We start from the raw sequence: 19,973 nt of genomic DNA on the forward strand, positions 1-19,973 counted from the left end.
CAATATGATTTATGGACTGCATTCAACAAAGTCAAAGTATATAGAATGAGAAATATGACTACAATCTGCTAATTTGTTTTGTATTGAGCCACTTAGGAGTCAAAGACCTGATGTCAGGCTGAGACCGGCAACACAATTAACTAGCCAGTGACAGATTCATCCATCCTCCCTGCCAGGCTGTGCCAATCAAAGACAGCATGAAGCGGCATTTGGAGAAACCAGTAAGAAAACCCATTCTCTAAGTAGCCTGTGGAGGCTGTTGATTGACAGTTTTTGAATATAGCTGCAGAAAACCACCCCCCCTTCACCCTCAATGCAAGCTGTGAAATTAGGCTTTTGCTGCCAATCACAGAAACAATAAAATAACACAAACTGCCATCCTCAGCATAAAAGGAAGTAACAAAACTTATCTTGTTAAATCCAAGTTAAGCTGAAGAATTGATTTGAAATGACATAATGAAAAGCTTTCTGAAAATGCAAAGAAACTTAACCACAGATTGTATCAGTCATAATACTGAAGTATTTATTACTTAACATCAGGACTAAAATCCAATTTCTGAACTATTGATAAAATACAAGTATACTAAAAAACATTAATGGAATTTTTAAGAATCAATTTTACTTTCAGTCTCTGCCCCAAATTCTACTGAAGTAATAAAAAAATACCTATTCGAAAGTAATTTGTAACTGTTACTTTTGAATTGTCATTCTTTTCCAAGGAGTTATCCAATACTAACTTTGTACTGACAAAGCACAGATCTAGAATAAAACTTCAGCTAATTCTAAACTTAGATTAAAACCACTTAAATATACATCCTCTATAATTTCAAATTAATTACCTGATCTGAAAATAAAAGGTATGATTTTTCTTTAACTGTTCAAAATAAAAACTAAAAAATGCAGGTCCTTAATAAGAAATTTGATCACCCAACTGATTTCATGAGATTAATGGCTGTACAATGAAATTTTAGTTTGCTTTTTGATTCGAAGTATCTAATGACACCATAAACTGCAATATGAACTTAAAATGGGATGTAAAAGATCCTGAAAACAGCAATAATCTCAAAAGACTAAATTTTTGTAACTTTAGAAAACAGAACTGTTTAAAACTGCCTGACTCTCAAGTTATAGCCTTTCAAAAGCAATACAGCCTCTGTGCTCTGCATCTCCGAAATTCTGCTAGTGCTTGGTCATGACAAAACCAGCACACTGACACCTATTCAACATTAACAAGAAATATTTCTACACAAAACATTCAATATTCCTAGTGCTCATGACACCTGTTAGCTTAACAGAAATCACAGAAATGTCCACTGGAATGAGCCACCAATGTCATCTTGTCCAACCTCCTACTTGGCGTAGGACTATTGCCAACACTGGTTCAGTTCCATCATCCTTTTTTCTGGCTGAGCCTTCAAAACAACTGAGGACGGGAACTCAACAGCCTCTCTGGGTAATCTCCTCCAACACCGCACTACTCTCTTCATGCAAACGTTTTCCCTAACATCAACGCTTCATCTTCTCCCAGACTTCTATTTGTCACCATAGCAACATGTGAATTTGGCAGTCCTACCAAGAAGAGTTTGGCTCCATCACCTTTGTACCTGCCCTTCAAGAGGTTGTAGGCTGCCACTAGATCTCTCCCCAGCCTTCTCTTTAACTAAATAATCCACCTCCCTAAACCTCCATTTGTTAGTCATTGTTCTAGGCTCCTAACAACTTGTAAGCCCACTGCTAGATCCTCTCTCCAGATTCACAGAGCTACAACTCAGCCAACTGCTTTCCAGACTGTAACAATGAACGGGGTTATTCCCACACTGTGTTCTCTAAGTGCCTTACACGTTTGTTCACTTAAACAGTGAACAGCACAGTGTACGTTTGCTGCTCTACATTCCTTAAGTGTACATTGCTTAAGTGAACAAGATTCAACCACATTTTTACACAAAATTAGTAAAAGTAAGTTCAGAAATGGAATATTCAGAAGCGACTCTTAACAGAATAATATTAATTCCAACACTTTCGTTATCATAGAAATGCTTACGCTAAATCAAAATAAATTCCTTATACAAAAAATTGATGACCTGAAAATAATCAGGGCTTTGAAGAATTCTTCAATGCAATCCATCATATTCTTAAAAAAAATAAAAATACAGTTGAGCACACACATTCCCTTGACCCCAGGAACGATGGAACTTTCACTGATTCTTTATGCTGTTACCTACCCTTATTCTGTATGCACGTCTCATAGCTGCATTTTGATACCTGACCTCTCGTCCAAAAGGGCTCATAGTCTCCTCTAAATTATCTCATTTGGGATGCAAGGCACACCCCATCAACCTTCTGCAAGGTTTTTAGGGCCCCTGCTGTCCCAGTATACGAAAGCCCAATGTTAGTCATTACCCTGATCCCTGCATGCAACCACACAAGGTACACAGCAAGTCATCATGATTAAATGATTAAAAATTGAAGCAATAAGCCTGCAGGCAGTTCATAGTTTTTCAGTTCACATGCTTTTTCTTCATCTTGCGTCTACTTACCGACATAGCTGCATGGTCATTGTTGTTATTCTGAGAAGGAAACCAGTAAGGCAATCAAAACAAAAAAATTAAGATGTACTGTCAACATCAAAAAAAAAAAAGAATAAAAAATTGGTAGCAATAAAAGGTAAAGAAAAGCTTCCAAAAAGATCAATTACAGCTACATAATTCCTTAAATTATTTTTTTTATATCTGTGAATGTACATAGTATTTTGTCGAGGCATAACAAAGAGATTATACTTTAAGTAATACTAATTCAGCAATAAAATATTTTTCTGTAATAAGGAAAATATAAAAGTAGCAAACTTCAAATGACAAAGAGTCTGCTGATATGCCTTTCCAGAAAGTTTTCATGATAACATATAATATATTCCAAAATACTTAGGTTAAAAAAAAAAAAAGGCATGTTTACCATCTTGGCTTACAGAGGCTATCTGTATGTTATTAACATACTTTTGTTGAAGCAAGACTTACAATGGCTCAGGACAGTAAGAATCTAAATGTAACACAACCCATTAATAAATTTTAACATAAATCTAATGGTAATATAACTGCAGGGTAGAAAAAAAAGCTATTTTCTTTTCCAAAACTACTTCTTAAGTACAATAAACAAACACAGAGGAGAAAACTAAGATATAAAACTTAAGAGGAAAAAAAAAAAGCTTCAGAGACGCAAGACATTTCCAGTGATTCAACAGAGATACCAGACCCCTACTAAGTTGTGCCATGAAGTGTGCAGTTTCAGTAAAATTGAGATCATGGTCTACCTAATTTAGATCTCTAATGTTCCAATAAAAATAATACAAATTGCATAAAACAGGTATGTAACAAAAGATGTGGTTTTTAAAAGTTATGTCTACATTAGTACAGAAATAATTCAGTATAGCCCCACATGGAAGCACAAAAGGAGACACATCCCTGTGCATTTACACAGCTTACACATACAGCTGAAATAAAACAAGACTCTAATGACAGGAATTTAACGACTGCAATGAAAAATTGTTAAAGAAAGTATCATAACACCTCTACAGGAAGACTACGGTTTGAAACAGCATCAAAGAGAAAGTCAGTGACCCTTGAACAAGACTATGGAGAAATAGTGTGGCCAACTAGTGCCCCCTGCCCTAACACAATGCCCACCTCTAACATGATCAGATACGCTAAGGTAGGAAGAGAAGAGATTCTTCTACTTGTTCTGCTCTTTTCCTTACTAGAATTAAAGCCAGTGCTAGGACTTCTGTACTTTGACTTCTAATTACTGAAAAGGTTCTGAGAAACTATTTTCAGCAGTGGAATGTTTCTGCCAGACATACAAAAATTGTTATAGAAATGGCACTGTGACATTAACGGAATAATCCATTAATGAAAATAAATATTAAAACTATTACAGATCTTAAATATGGCATATGAGAACCTAGCTTAGTTTAGCACTCCAAAGCACTTAATATTTTAATGAGTTATAGAACCTAGTTCTGGGCTTATCTTTGAAAATGATTTTACTATAAATTTTCTTTTTATTAAAATAACTTACAAATCTAACCAGAATCACCATAATCACAACAAAACTGTATACACATTTTCATGTAACCTTCATAGCTCATGCACAACAACATTCATAGGACTGTACATTTCTACAATTGGCCAAGTCACAATAGGGAGCAACACACATGATAAGTTAAAAATTACAAGAACCCTCTTGCCAGACCAGACCAGTCATCCATACAGTTCTACAGCCTGCCTGTTCCCTGACCAGAGTTTGAAATTACCAAATAACCTCTTCACAGGAACGAGCTTTCTCCAAAGGTTGACTTGTGCCCCCAGGCACATATTTCTACTCCTTTCACACTTTTCAAGTCCTAATGCCACAGCTGCTTCCTTCCATCCCTCGTAACACATTATTTTGTTCTGTCTGTGGCTCATTTCCAAACAGCTGTATCACAACATACATTCATGGCAGACTTCTGTACGTCCTTCTCTAGAAGGTGCGCATCTCTTAACTGCTATACGCATATGACCATTGAGGAGCAGTGCCGTTTGTTCACACTGCTTTGTATGTTAAGTTACAATGAATTTAACTATCTAACAAACTTGCTATTCTTTGTCAAAAAACGCCCAACTGATGTGGCACAGAAGCACATGCCTCATGCCTCACATACACATCAATGTTATGTGATAAATTTTGAGTGGGTTATGTCTTCGAGTCAGTAAAAACAAAGGAGACTGAAGAGTCACAGCCTCTTCACGTGTGATTTGGAGGACCAGATAAGCCCACTAGGCCAGCAACTTCAAAACCTTGCTGTGCATGTAAAGAAATTATCTTTTACTTCCATTCTGGAGCCTCAAAACATTCTATGCATTGAGGACTTATTCTTTATAGGCATTGCTTGTGGGTAACGCACTCAGACATCAGTGTGACAGCAGCAACCACGGACAAGCTAATGAATAGCAGATGTAGCTTGAAAAAGTTATTCAACTTACTCCAGATCTATAAAGCTATAAACTATTATGGTGATAAATCAAACAAGAGACAGTCTTTTTTGTCTTAAAGCAAAGGGAAATCAGACAACAAAATGTAACAAGTAGTACATCAAACAGGTTAACAGTACCCTTTTACCTAGGAGAAAGTAACACGGGATATATTTGAATATGAACAAGGATTCATTTCAATGAAGCTCAGTTAACTAGAATCAAATGACTTTTCATGATCAAATGTATTTAGCTAAAAACAACCTCGGAAAATCCAAGACCTCCGCAACGTTATGTACAAATGCAGGATTTGCACAAATTCTGCATTGTTTGAATCAATGCATGCGTACACAGAACCAATACTATTAATTAAAAAGACCATCTGATGCTCTAGAAACCTGCATGAGTTCTTCCAGTATTTGTAAATTAGCTGTTGTTAACAATATTACTAAAATATTTGAAAGTATTTTCTAAGTATTACCACGGGTAAGCATCATCAACATACTGAAACACATCTGAAAATACATTTGTACTGAAAAAAGATTAAAAAAAAATGTATCTGCCAGCATGTGCACAATTAAAAAAAATCACATCTATCTTCAAAATCTTACTATTTTAAAATAAAATAACGCCCCGATAGTTTGAAATTAAACTTAATTTTGAACACTTACAGGTAAATGAGTAAAAACTTGAAACGTGCTTCTTAAAAAGTTAATAAGGTCCATTAAGTATCCACTAGCTCTTCCATCAGATTCAGACATTGTCCAATCATAATCAGCAATCTGAATAAATTCATCTATTTTTTGGTTAAGTTTTGTGTATATTTCTCCTTCTGCAGCATGCCTTGCATCCTGAAAAAAAAAGAAGTGTGCAATTATCAGAATTCTAGAATATTATTAGAATGCAGACAAAATTACATTAATCAACAAAACAGAAGTCTTGTGTTTTTCTTAGATTCAAAAAATATTTTATTTAAATCAATACTTTAACTTCTGTCTTACGATAAGTCTGAGGTTGCAGTTTTTGAAGCACTCCCGTAATCTATACTATAAGAGTGTTCAGAACAGAATATTTCTACAGAATAATCTAAGTTCTCAGAGAAGAATGAAATTCATCTGAATTTGGAAACAAAGCAATTGCTTTACTCTCTTCACAACAATCAATCACCTTTAATTCAGCCTAACAAATTTATCAACCCTGACACAAAGTTTATTTGTCCTCTTTTACAAAGAAAATAATGAAAGAACCTAATTATTTTATCTGTTATGCCCAGAAGTCCAGCAATTGTATGATTTTTGTGTAAATAATGCCTTAAAGCTGCGTATCTGAAGAATACGCACCATTTTTCACCCTCCTTTAAATATCCTGATCATCACACACCATGATTCAGAGCACTCCCCTACTTCCTCCCACCCCTACTTTTTGTTCTGCCACTGCCCAGATTCTACTTTTTGGAATAGTAAAGAGGTAAAGTCTAGCATTTCCTGTGAAGTGAGTTTACGATGCTATCTACGTGCCTTATTTGTTTAGGGGACATCCTCCTAGATGCAATGGGATCTACATACAGATGCTCAATAAGGTGTATCTTGCTAGAACAGCATGCTTTTGCCAGCCTGGAGCTTTAAAGACGCTCGATAAATGCCACGTTCTAATTTGGGCTCAAGGTAAAACTTTCTTCACTGATCTTGAGAAATAATTCAAATAAGACACTTGATTTAAAGTGAACTGGTCAGTTGCTGAAGGTTTTTAGAGAGTAAAAACAGGCTGGATGTACTGGAGCAACATAAAAGTGGATGAAATTCCCATTGCTCGTTTCCTGTGGGAGAACACAGTCCAAAAAAATGGCACTTCAGAAAGGTGCAAATAAGAAAGGCAAAAAGAAAAAGGAAAAAAAAATAAATCAAAATTATCTGAGCTTGAAGACGGTATCACATTGAGTGTGTCAAATTTAGTCTTGAGTCAGGCCAAAGGCACTTCAAGAGGAAGCAAGAAAGCATGTGGCCCTGCCGTGTATAAATATCAAAGTACAATCCCCTAAAATTACCTATTTATGCTTAGTGCGACTGCTGATTTAAACAAAGAAAAACAATGGTCATTCAAAGCTGGAAAACATGGCTATAAATACTGAAAGTGACACAATTTTTTAAAATGATAAAATGAAACAAGTTTTAGTGTTTGTGTGGTGGTGGTTTTTTTTAATTTCCACCAATGTGAAACAATGCTTGGAGAGTTTGAAGGACGTCATAAAATGAGATCTTATATACAAAAATAAAATGAGAAAAACAGCCCTCTAAAATAGTAGACATGAAATAGGCCTGAAGGCTTCTATTAAAAAAATACAGTGTAGGTGTACTTATAAGATCACCTCATGGAATGTAAATGTGATCAATGCTGCTAATAAAAGGAGATTTTTTACCACTTGGAAAGAATGGAGGTGACATGATTTGCCACCAGGAGATGAATTTAATAACAGTAGAACATACCAAACTTTGTGAGGGCCCAGTTGGGGAACTGCAAGCAGTTTTTCATTAAAATTGAAGGGGGGGGGGAAAAGAGGGATTAACGAGAAAAGAATTTTCTACTATAAGTGGAGAACATTGTACTAACAAGTTCTCCAGGGAAAGAGACAGGAGAGAAACCGTAAAAAAAATTCTTACATGTTTGTCAGCATTCATTCTGTATTGCATAGATACTAAGCTCACTAAACACAGATATAATATTCTGTGACTTCCTCAAATAGAACTTAGATAGTTTTTAGGACAGTTAAACATAACTTACAGCATAAGCAATCAGCACAAAATATAATGCAAACTTTCAACTGAATTTATCAAATGAAATTCAAGGATAAAGACCATCTTACCTCTTAATGAAGTCAAAGACTATGGCTGCATTAAGTGTTTTATTTAAATGTTAAAAAGATTATGGATTGACCTTACACAAAAATATCTGTAGATAGGCAAATTCAGAGACACACATGCACTACCAGTACACAACAAGCAAACTAGGCAGCCTAGGTCTTAAGGACAGGGCAAAATTGTAAAACTACTGGTAGGGCAATGGTAACCTACAGTTTCTAGCCCAGAACCTTTCTGTCTTGTCTTATTCATTAAATCCTTAGCAAAACAAATGACAGTTAATGGGAAAATTGTTGGCAATCACCTGGAAATATGAAGTGTCTTGCAATGATGATGTCTTATTCCACCTCACCCACCTTTTAACACCTATGCCAGAGGGGATGTTATAATAGGATAGGCTACATATTGCATCAAGACAAAAAAAAAAAAAAAAGTGCAGAAAACAGAACTAGTCTCAATAGGATTAGTCTTCTTTATCCCATAAATACAAGAAATCACCCTCCTTTGTTTCAGTGTACACTGAAAAAACCACAAATACCAAAAGTTCAAGTTGCAGCTGCCTTGGAATCCTTGATGACTTTTGTTTTGTTCTCTTTCAAAAATTTCTGCATAGAAGCCCCAAGTGACTAAGGCGGCAATGCACTGGCTGAATTAACGGCACGAGGCAACCTCTACAAGAGTATTCTTCTGTGAGAATGTTTTCTTCAGAAAGTGTATTGCGTTTGCATGGCAAGGTTTTGATAGCAGGGGGACTACAGGGGTGGTTTCTGTGAGAAGTTTATGGAAGCTTGCCCATGTCCAATTGAGCCAAAGCCAGACGGCTCCAAGTCAGACCTGCTGCTGGCCAAGGCCGAACCCATCAGTGAAGGTGGTATTTAAGAAGGGGGAAAAAGCTGCTGCACAACGGCAACTGCAGCCGGAGAGAAAAGTGAGAATATGTGAGAGAAACAACTCTGCAGAAACCAATGCCAGTGAAGAAGGAGGGGGACAAGGTGCCCCAGGTGCTGGAGCAGAGGTTCCTCTGCAGCTCGTGGTAGAAGACCATGGTGAGACAGGCTCCCCCTGCAGCCCATGGAGGTTCACAGTGGAGCAGATATACACCTGCAGCCCGTGGAGGACCCCACGTCAGAGCAGGTGGATGCCCAAAGGAGGCTGTGACCCTGTGAGAAGCCCACGCTGGGGCAGGCCCCTGGCAGGACCTGTGGCCTCATGGAGAGAGGAGCCCATGCTGGAGCAGATTTGCTGGCAGGATCATGGGGGGGTCCACGCTGGAGCAGTCTGCTCCTGGAGGACTGCATCCTGTGGAAAGGACCCACAGTGGAGCAGTTTGTGAAGAACTGTAGCCCATGGGAAGGACTTGTGTTGGAGAAGTTCATGGAGGACTGTCTCCCCTGGGAGGGACCTCAGGCTGGAGCAGGGGAGGAGCGTGAGGAGTGTCCCCCCGCCCCGGGGAGGAAGGAGCAGCAGAGTCAGTTGAACTGACTGCAACCCCCATTTCCTCATCCCCCTGCAGTGCTTGAGGGGAGGAGGTAAAGAAAATTGGGGGTGAAGTTGAGCCCATGAAGAAGAGAGGGGTAAGGGGAAGGTGCTTTTTAAGATCCGGTTTTATTTCTTATCACCCTTCTCTGATTAAATTAATTTTCCCCCAGTTGAGGCTGTTTTGCCATGGTGGTAATTGGTGAATGATCTCTCCGTGTCCTTACCTCGACCCATGTGCCTTTCATTATATTTTCTCTCCTCTGTCCAGCTGAGGAGGGGAGTGACAGAGCAGCTTTGATGGGCACCTTGTATCCAGCCAGGGTCAACCCACCACAGAAAGAAAACCCCAAACCACCGCCAGGCATATGCATTTGCTTCTATTCTAAACCAAAGAAGCTACTGAGCCAGACTCAGTCAACAAAATAATTTCATATTTCATTTTATATACATATTTTACGTATATGAATACCAAAACCTGGTTCTTCAACGTACACAACCATCTGGTGCTCAAAAGAAGTATCTGGTGCTCAACCACCACCAGAGCATGAAGGATCTCTAAGTATCTCTACGCCTCTCCCCAGTGCAACAGCACAGGAGGGTTTCTGGTGTTGGGCCATTGAGTGACCTGAGACCAAACCATCTTCGCACTCAGCATAGCTAGTCCAGCCGATGGGATCTTGTTTTAGAGTTTACCAGGGTCATTATGACATAAAACTGCCTGAGCAATGATCAGAATTTTGACTAATTTATTTTAGGGATAAATTGCAGTGATCTTGAGTTACCTGGCATTATGTGTATAAGTTGTCTTCAGCAATTTAATTTTTACGTGCAGGTTTCTCATTAACAGCACATGTGTCTGCCTTATAACTAAAAAAGGGCTAAGGCCTTTTGAGTAATATTGCGGAGAGGGACTTCACAGATGAGGGTGTGGTGGTTTTTGCTCTGCCAAGGACATCGGGTGTGGCTATACAGGTCACTTGGTATTTTTGCTGTAGTTGCCTCTTTTCAAAATCCTTTAGAATTTTTGTATAGACAAATGCAAGAACAACTTGTAGAACTTAACATACTAATGAGATAAGGAGCCCTATATAGAATGAAAACTACAACATTTTTTATTTTAGGATTATTTTATATTCAGCTTACAAACGCTGCCATGTAACGGTTGAAATTACAATTGCCTATGCTGAGTATGCATCACCTATGATTTACTTTAATTTTTTGAGATATAAGCTTAAGTACTTCTGCCATTTCTGAAAAATGTCAGAAAAAATACAGTTTGTGCAGATAAGCACTTGCCATACATAAGAAACAGTCAAGCACCCAGTGATAATTTTAACAAGCATTACTGTGTATGTAAAGGACATGTAAATAAAATATGAATTCTAAAAAGACAGTTGAATAATTTATGCTTTGTAGCACATTCTTAATACTGCTTTTATATTACTAAATTACACAATTTGAAAATAAACCACGAAATATTTCTATTGTGGAATGAAAACAAATAAATAACACAAACATTTTGGATTAAACTAGCTGTTTTGCTTGATTCCATTCAGGAAAGGGAGATGTTACACAGACTGGAGCTTAATCTATTAAAAGCTTCTGGTGTAGTTAAGCTTCACTTATAATTTTGTAACTTAATAAAAGATGCATCTGAAAGAGAATATTGATGCTTCTCACATACTGACATATTTCAGGTCATACTGGTAATACAAAAACCAGTGTTTATCTGCTCAGTGTTACAACTGAATTCTTAACAGTTCATAATTGTTTTAGAGACAAAAATGAGAAAGCATGCAGCTTTGCCCTCACCCCCTTTTATTTTAAAATGCTTCATTCATAAAGATTTTAATGTAACTTTACCGACATAGTCATATAAAGGATGACATACACCATACCTTAAATGTAGAAAGTCCATAAAGTCTTGCAGTGTGAACAGTGACTTGTGAAATATTTGTAATGTTAGATATAAAATCCTCAAGGTATTTACAGGCTTGTTCCAGGTGTGTTGTGTTTATGATGATTTGAACAAGCTACAAGAGACAAAAAATTATTGTAAAAATCTTTTTTGTATCACCCATTGTCATTTGATTTTGTAAATGGTTACTTCTTTCAGCAACAATGCTACTAGAAATGAATTACAGTATTTCTGGTTACCACCCGTTAGTTTTCAAGTTTGCTTTCAAATGCTACTAAGGAGCAATACTACAGTTCACATACAAATGATGACATTTTAAAAATGAAGGTGCAGACACTTACTCAGTTAAAATAAATCCAATTGATATTTCAGAATTTAAAAAAGCAAAATAAAGGAAAATACATTGCCAAAAGCAAATCACTAATTTTTACCATTAAAGTATTTTTTAAAAAATGACTGCTATAAAAAAAAAAATAATTTCACAATAGTGTCTGCAAAATGATGCGTTCTGAAGTTAGGGAATTTCAAAAATAAGGTTGTCAACTCCTCCTCCACTCAACAATAGCAACAATCTGCATGTACATGATATAAATGTTTTTATAAGCAGGACCTGCATTTGTATTCGGAAATTAGACAACATACATAATGCATAGTAACTGAAATATTCGTCTATTGTATCTTAATTCTCACTGCATACTGTCTGTTTTAGAGAACACTAATGTAATGCTTGGTAAAATAAGTTTTCTCTTTTTAACATTTTTCTCATGAAACATACTGACTTGATAATGAAACACCTCAAAAACAGTAGTGAATTTATTTTCAGAGCATTGAAAATATTCCTGTACCAATTTCAAGAACATAGAAAACTATGTCTCAGAAAAATTGTATGGCTTGTCTTAGTAACACGTCAATATATGATTTATAGAGCTCTTTCCTCATCTTCTTCTTCTTTATTTCATTTATACAGGCAGTTCTTGCATTTTAAAACCAACATTCAATATGACATAACACTGTGCTAACAGCAACAATGTCCTTCTCAGCATGTTTCAGTAGGTACCTGCTGTCTCCTGACATTCCGTGTACCTGCAGTGAATGTTCAGCGATTCACTGCCTCACCCTGCCTCCTTATTCTGACCAATAAACAAATTGAACCAAGAGTCCCGATGAAGAAACAACATGCACAAACCTACTAAAATATTTTAATTGCAATTACTATTGAAAAATTTTCACGTGTCAGAGTGAATTTGAGATTTTAGATTTTTTTGATCTGGTTGGTTTACTCTGAAACTACACAGTTCATGTGAGAAAGATTTTCTCTCCCCCCCCCCCCCCCCCCCTTTTTTTAATAGGATGAAAAAGAAACGTAACAATGTGCTACTAATTGCTAGTCAGGAGCAGAACACACGAACCATGTTCTGTATGCAACCAAAGAAGTAAGAGTCTTTGGCTTATTTCTTGCAAATCTCTGTTTATCATACAGGAGACAGAACTCTCTCATTGCCACCTCTCTCTCAAAAGACATCTCTGTGTAAATATACTTCCAACTAGAGTCAACACTGTATTATTTATGTAACAGATATTGATGCTTCTTTAGACTTCATCTTTCACCTCCTCAAATTTTCAATTTTAAAGAAACAGTACTTGTTTTTCTTACACAAATCTTAATACCATGGTATATCTACAAGACTAGTTTTAGAACAAATTGTCTTAAAAAATACAGTTTTGAGTGTGCATTTTAAAACTTACCTCAGTTAAACCTATATGAGGTTTTTTAATTAGGTTCTGTAAACAACTACTTAGAGTTCTCGTAAGCAGCAAATTTGTAGATTTTCTGAGCATATCATCTATTTCTGTTGAGCTGAAAAAAAATGGTTATTTTTATAACTATGCTGCACATGACAATACCTTGACAGTAATACTTCACATTTTTTTTTTCCCTGCAAAGGGGACTTTTCATGCTAAGAATTCCCTATGTGTGTTTAATTTCTGGTCGCTCCAAGTCTTCTGTGTTCTAATACACGGGGCAGCTCTTTCACTTACCAAATTATCCATTAACTGAATTTCAACACTGAAGCAAAAGCTTTTTTTTTTTTTTTTTTAAAATATATTTTAGACATGTTTATTGACACAGCAGTTTGGAAAGAGTAATTTGTGGTTTTAATGAGTTACTGAGGAGGTCAACATGCGCTCATTAGTACGTGTAAATTATAAACAGTATCAATTAAGAATGTGTGAAAGCAAGTCATTTACATCTTTAACAGTGCAGAAGTGGATGACCAGCCATGAATACTCTCCAGATTTCAGATGTATGAATGTTATTTTTTGTAATTAAAACTAAGCTTTTGAAAGCCACAAGAGGAAAGGAAACGGGAGAAAAAAAGGTGCGATGGAAGAGCGAATGAGCATACAGACAGCACGTTTTGTTGCAGGAGAAATCATTGCTAAGGAAATTCAAAGCACTGAGAAGGGAAACACTGTTCAAACTAATCGGGTATGCTACACAATTATTTCTGAAATGGTCGGTACCAAAGTATATTTTTCAAATCTTACAGGCTTTGTTAAATAACTAAAACCTCTAGATTATTCAAACGAGTCAATACTGTTTAAAAAACCCCAGCAGTGTTTTAAACTGCTTACCATGCCAAGCTACCTTCACCCATACAGATATATACATATTGCATACAATATATATACACACATATGAAATATATGCTATAGCATTGGGAATCATCAATTAAATATAAAGAACTGTATATGTAAATTATATGTAAATTATGAAACAAGCACAGCTAGCAAGTACACAAGAAAATATATTTTCAATTTAATATATATTTTTAGGTCACCTGGAAGTTATAGGTTACATAGTCACATTCCTGATACTTCAAGCTTACCTGCGGTGAAGTGACTCTGAAAACTTAAGGCTTGCATAAATAAATTCCTTAACCTGGATATAAATCTGAGGCACTGACTGAGACATTGGAAGCTTCTTTGGAAAGGATTGCTGTGAAAAGAAAAGATAATACTGTCGTACACTTGAAACTGATTATAAGGAGAGCTTGGTATTACATGCAACAGTTAGAAAGCCACTTAACACTATCAATATTTTAATCTATGCTAAACTTTTCCGGTTTTCATCAAATACAAACAGTAGTATGCATTGGTCTGACATCTATATCTGTTTAAACAGCTTATAAGCAAAATAGAACTTTATCACTTATTTAAATTACAATAAAGTTGGGAGACTTTATGTAATTTAAGAACCCTCTGTAGAAAGCAATTTACAAATATACATTAAAAAACAGGTCTCAAACCACTTTTAATGTGAATGAACAAGATAGATGTAAGTGGGATGAGAGGTTCAAAAATGCAAACATTTTTTGGCCAATGAAAGCAGTGAAAATAAAAAGTTTGAGATGTTCAGTACATCCGGGATTTTCAAAGCATCTTGAGTACTTTTAGGTATGTATATTTACTATCATATATTTACTTTCTCTCGATGGCTCACAAAACCAAAGCAGTTTGAATTCATTTCAACAATTTGGATTAACATGTGGGAAATACTAGTAGTCTGTAAGAATAAAATCATGCTTCTTACTTCAATTTTAAAGCTGATATTGTATTTGGGAGGACAAAAAGAAATACATTCAATTAAATCTACATATACCAAATTCATATCTCTGCAGTGAATACATAATTTTTGAAATCTGCAAAACAATTAATTTTCTGTTTATTCTAATGCATGAGAAAAATAATTAACAGCTGGTATCATCCCTGAAGAATTCCATTTCTCTTATTAAAAAAAAAGGCATTTGTGTATTAAAAAACCAAGACAAAACAGATTACCTTGAGAGTCTCCTAATCATACCTCTTTATTTAAGATCAGGTGGTGTGACAATTATGTGTTATACAGAGCAGGCTTTCATGTCATTCAACAGCAACAGCAGATTTTTTTTTAACAATAAAATTTACTTTAAACATGTGTTCACCTGATTTAAGCAATTAATTTTTTACACATAAAACAAGTGCTATTACATATAACTATTTCGGATCATTACAATATTCTGTCAGCAGGGCTTGAGTCTCAACCTTCCTATATTTAACAATCTAAGTGAAGCAATTCTTTATCCTCTGCCATGTCTGGCCAATACAGAAGGACACAAAACTTTCTGTCTGCCTAACGTCCTGAAAGCAACTCCTATGATAAACTTACCTGTAAAATGTGAGGGTGATTCATCCTAACCTACAGTTAAAAATGAGACACTCACTCATGTTTGTCTCTTTTTATACTAAATGGAGAGAGAGAGAGAGAGAGAGATTTTCAAAGGTTAAATTCCCCTTAATCTGTAAAAGGCACTAGAGATGCATCAAATGGAATTAGCCCTCTGGGGTGTCTCTTCCCCTCTACCAACTACACAGGTTCCTTCAGCCACTAGTCTGAACCTACATATCTATTTTTTAAATATTTATTTTAAATATTAAAATGTAGATTAAATTAACCCACTCAGTAGGACCTCCCAGTGCCTTGTAGCCTGAGGCAACAACAGAGGTGAAGTGGATGAAATTATAAACAGCAACCAATAGAGGACTGGAGGATTTATAAAGTGGACTCATAAAATGGAAGATTTGTAAAGTTTCCCCTCCACAAGTATTAGCTGCTATCTAATAACGCATAAGGTAACACTGCAGTCTTTCTTTCAACAAGGATACTTAATGATTCTTTCTCCTCTATCCCACTGCCTAGTTGCAAAACTTTTAGGAACTCAATTATCTTTGAAACTTCTGCCCCTTTGCTACAGTTGGCTGAAGTCCACTAAATTGCTTCAAAAATTGACAGGACACAAGAAAAAACACCCACTCAGACTGCCTTATTTCTAATGATGTCCTTCTGCTTCACGTACAGGTTTCAAAGCTCTTTCCACAGACATGTGAAAAAATGTTATCCCCACTTTACAGATGAATTAACAGGGACAGAGAGATGTGAAGTGACTTACTAGCACCACGCAGCTGGTCAATGATAGAATTGGGAACAGAATCCAACCTGATTCCCAGCTTTACGTCCAAGCTCACCAGCCCAAAAACTAAGCATCAGTGAGATTCTGCCCTTAAAATATCTGCAAAAAGTGCTGCTCACTATGAAATATAAATCCCTCTCTGTGTCATAAACCAAAATGAAAACTGTTGAGCACAGAAAATACATTTCTTTTCTACTGAAATAAGAGCCAAAGCTTTGTATTAAGCATACATATATGTAACTACACATGCCTACACAAGTAACATCCACACACGCATGCAAAGAGCAAGAGAGGTTAGCAGATAAAATTATTTAGTGCAAGTTAAAAATCTCTGCAATTTATTAGCAAAATATGTCATGCTAAATAGTATCTGGGGTGTAGTATACTTCCAACATTGTAAGGGATTTCCATTCTGTTTATCTTATTTTAGTATCAAAATGGCTAAGTGAATGAATTTGATGGAGGAAAGCATCCAGCATGCACTCTGGAGCCTTATTGAAAAATCAGCATAAACCCCACCTTTTGTTTTTCATCTTCACTGCAATAATAATGGCTGCAATTAATGACATGCAGCCGTTACATTTGCCTGGTAAATCTCTGCTGAATCATAGAATTAGAGTATCTTTTTACTCTTAGAATCATAGAATCGTTTCGGTTGGAAAAGACTTTTAAGATCATTGAGTCCAACTGTTAACCCAGCACGGCGAAGTCGACCACTAAACCATGTCCCTCAGCACCACATCTACACGTCTTTCAAATACCTCCAGGGATGGTGACTCAACCACTTCCCTGGGCAGCCTGTTCCAGTGTTTGACAACCCCTGCAGTGAAGAAATTTTTCCTAATACCCAATCTAAACCTCCCCTGGTGCAACTTGAGGCCGTTTCCTCTTGTCCTTTTGCAGATATCTGTAGTGATAGATCGTGTATAAAAACCAGTGTCCCTCTACAACAGTTACCCCCACTGTCATGCAGTTCTTAGATTTAGTTCCCCTCTACAGACTCCATCACGGGCCCGTTATTTCTTCATCAGTATTATCAAAACCACATTTGAAAAGCAGAACATATTAACCACCTTTCTGTGAAAGGAGTTTGCAGTGGAAGAATGGATGAGACTATGAAATAATACCCTACTGTGGCAGAATTATTTACAGTCTCTTCATGCATGCCCCACATGCTCAAACATAAATAATTAATTTTAAAAGTAAAATACAAAAGTTGCTGCCTCTAACAGATCCCATGTATTTTTGCAATGCTACAGCATATACTATACTATGAGTTACTAAATCCAATGGGTTGCAACAAAATTTAACTAATTAAAGACAGACTGTATTATAGTTACATAAAGACTATATCAAGTGTATTATTAATTTGTTTACAAAACAACGGGTTTCATTATTCACTCAAACATCAGAGCAAATGACTAAAGCTTTAATGTTCATATTTATTTATGACTAGATAATTACACACAAAGAAGGTGATTTAGCCTCTTAATCTACCTAGCTTGTCAAATTTTAATTGCTTTTTAATTATAAAAAACATTACTGTCCCAAGTGTCCTTAATTGGATTTCAACGAACTTTAAAAACATAAAACTTTTCCTTACCTTATCAAGTTCTGGATCTTGAAAAGGAAATTTGCTTATAACTATTTTGTATTCCTCTTCATTTGCTACAGGAATAGGGCTGTAGTTGTCCGCTTCAAAAATATCCCTGGTGAATTAGTAAAGTGAAAAAAATTTAGGACATGTAACTTATTTACAGTAGTTTCCAGTGTTACAACATGTAAATGAATATAAATTTTATTACCACACTTAGATGTGCAGCTTCAAAAAGTTATGAGCTGCAATCAACGTAATTTCAGACCTCTATGCTATTTTTAGATTAATTTGAAAGTACGTTTTATATGCTAACTCTTTATACTGTGTCTAATCACAGAGAAAAAATAGCTGAAAGCATTTTAATATGTATGACTCAAAGCATGGTACAGCAAAGGAACATTAGATAAACTAGTCTACTCCATGGTAAACCATAATGAGATACTTATTATGGTAGCCTAACTTTGCCTACAGTATCGCAGATATTCAGAGTGTCTCACTTAGGTACCACAGCTACATATAGTCAATCGAGTGATTAAGAAAACTTCAACTAGGTGCATGGCCACAGCGTTAAGTGCCCTCTGGACTTTTCTACTAGTCAAATGACCATACTAGGAGTGTACAGAGCTTGAGAACCTCAAGCGGTCAATTTAATTTTAAGGTTTTCTATAATACAATGTAACATAGTTTAGGTTAAACAATTTCTGCACATTTAGACATCACACTCTATCTGCAAACAGGCTTTGGAGTGCAATCCCAGGCTGGGTTTACAATTTACTCAATCAAATGATTCCAAAGAATAGGTGGAAACCAACCCGCATTAAAAAAAAATAAAAAGATGAAGTACTGGCAATGTCAGTAGTCTGTCAGGGAGACACGTGTATCAGCTAAATGTAAACATTAAGACAACATAAATTAGGAACCTAATGACCTATTGCAATAGCCTAGTTACTAGGTTCCTAATGAAGAAAAACAGACATCCCTCTCCTGCATGTTTCTCCAATAACGTCCCGTTGGAAACCCTCCTTCTCTCCCTTAACTACAGAAGCAGTACTTGATGGCTCTTGTCCTAAATATTAGTTACATGTGATGAATATCTTAGTCCTATCCAACCTGAAATTCATACACGATACCAAGTTAATAAATTCTTCCAAAATTACAGCTCTATCAAAAAACCTTGAAGTTAGATGAAAACAAGAGATGCAACACAAAAGGCACGCTTATTTTGAAATACCAACCTGAACAGTCCAGACCACTTTTTAAGAAGTGTTTCATTGTACTGGTCTCTTATCTCAAATAAAAGATCAAATAGTCGGTTCACAGGAAAACCATAGCCCTAAGGTATAAAAATGAAAAGGGTGGATAATTCAAGAAGTAACACACTCAATTCCTATCACGTCACTTCAGGACTCTGAGATGAGACTTATTATTCAATCTTGTCACTTCTATAAAACAGTTCTAGTACTTTAAATACACCACTACAATTAGAAGATTATATATTAAATTCTTACCAAATACTTTATCTTATGCTTTCAGGTTTCAAGCAGAAATTTGTCCCATTTCTCTATAACATTTTAGTTTGCTATTTATGCATATAATTAACCTTTTTCATCAGTCAGTTAAATATTGCAAGAATACTTGCCAATGATGTTCATCTGGTCTTTCAGCTAGAGAGTTAATCATACCTGAAATGCTATTCTTGCTAAAGATCAGAAGTAAAGCATTGATAAAAGACAAAAACGTACACAAAATACAAAGCTAATATTAATTTTGCACGTATATGAGTAACTGGATGTTAGCTAGATAGCCCAGAATGCATACATTTAATTGGTAATACTGAAAAAGCGGAACCAAGGCAAGAAATACCTGTATTTTAAAAATATCATTGTGCAATTTTGTTCTTGATTCATATATATGATTCAGGAAAACCAAAAGCATTGCATTTACCCAAAGGAAAAATTTAACTCTAGGAATTTCAGTTAAATTACGAATATAATATGTACCTGCAAAGTATCAGCAAATACTACAATGAGATTCTTCAGTTCCAGAACAAGGTCGGGATCACTGCAATATGACTGAAAGTGAGAAATTTTGCTTTTGTTAAAAGGATTT

The 19,973-nt window shown here is 35.9% G+C and overlaps 1 protein-coding gene across 9 annotated transcripts in view; it reads right to left on the reverse strand.

Annotated features, from left to right (window-relative positions):
- EXOC6 (exocyst complex component 6) overlaps positions 1–19,973 on the reverse strand; it is a 99,169-nt gene that overhangs the window by 38,613 nt on the left and 40,583 nt on the right. For 5 of the 9 annotated variants that reach the window (XM_054204560.1, XM_054204557.1, XM_054204561.1 and 2 more), the window contains exons 12-18: positions 19,865–19,936; positions 19,100–19,197; positions 17,871–17,976; positions 14,147–14,256; positions 13,002–13,113; positions 11,236–11,370; positions 5,675–5,854 (exon numbers count right to left, since the gene is read on the reverse strand). In XM_054204560.1, the coding sequence (XP_054060535.1) occupies positions 5,675–5,854; positions 11,236–11,370; positions 13,002–13,113; positions 14,147–14,256; positions 17,871–17,976; positions 19,100–19,197; positions 19,865–19,936 (813 nt within the window). Of the gene's footprint in view, positions 1–2,537; positions 2,616–5,674; positions 5,855–11,235; positions 11,371–13,001; positions 13,114–14,146; positions 14,257–17,870; positions 17,977–19,099; positions 19,198–19,864; positions 19,937–19,973 lie in introns of those variants that run through there. The other 4 variants (XM_054204556.1, XM_054204555.1, XM_054204559.1 and 1 more) reach the window with 2 other exon arrangements.

The sequence above is a fragment of the Rissa tridactyla genome, chromosome 6, assembly GCF_028500815.1.
Source record: "Rissa tridactyla isolate bRisTri1 chromosome 6, bRisTri1.patW.cur.20221130, whole genome shotgun sequence".
NCBI classification, from domain to species: domain Eukaryota; kingdom Metazoa; phylum Chordata; class Aves; order Charadriiformes; family Laridae; genus Rissa; species Rissa tridactyla.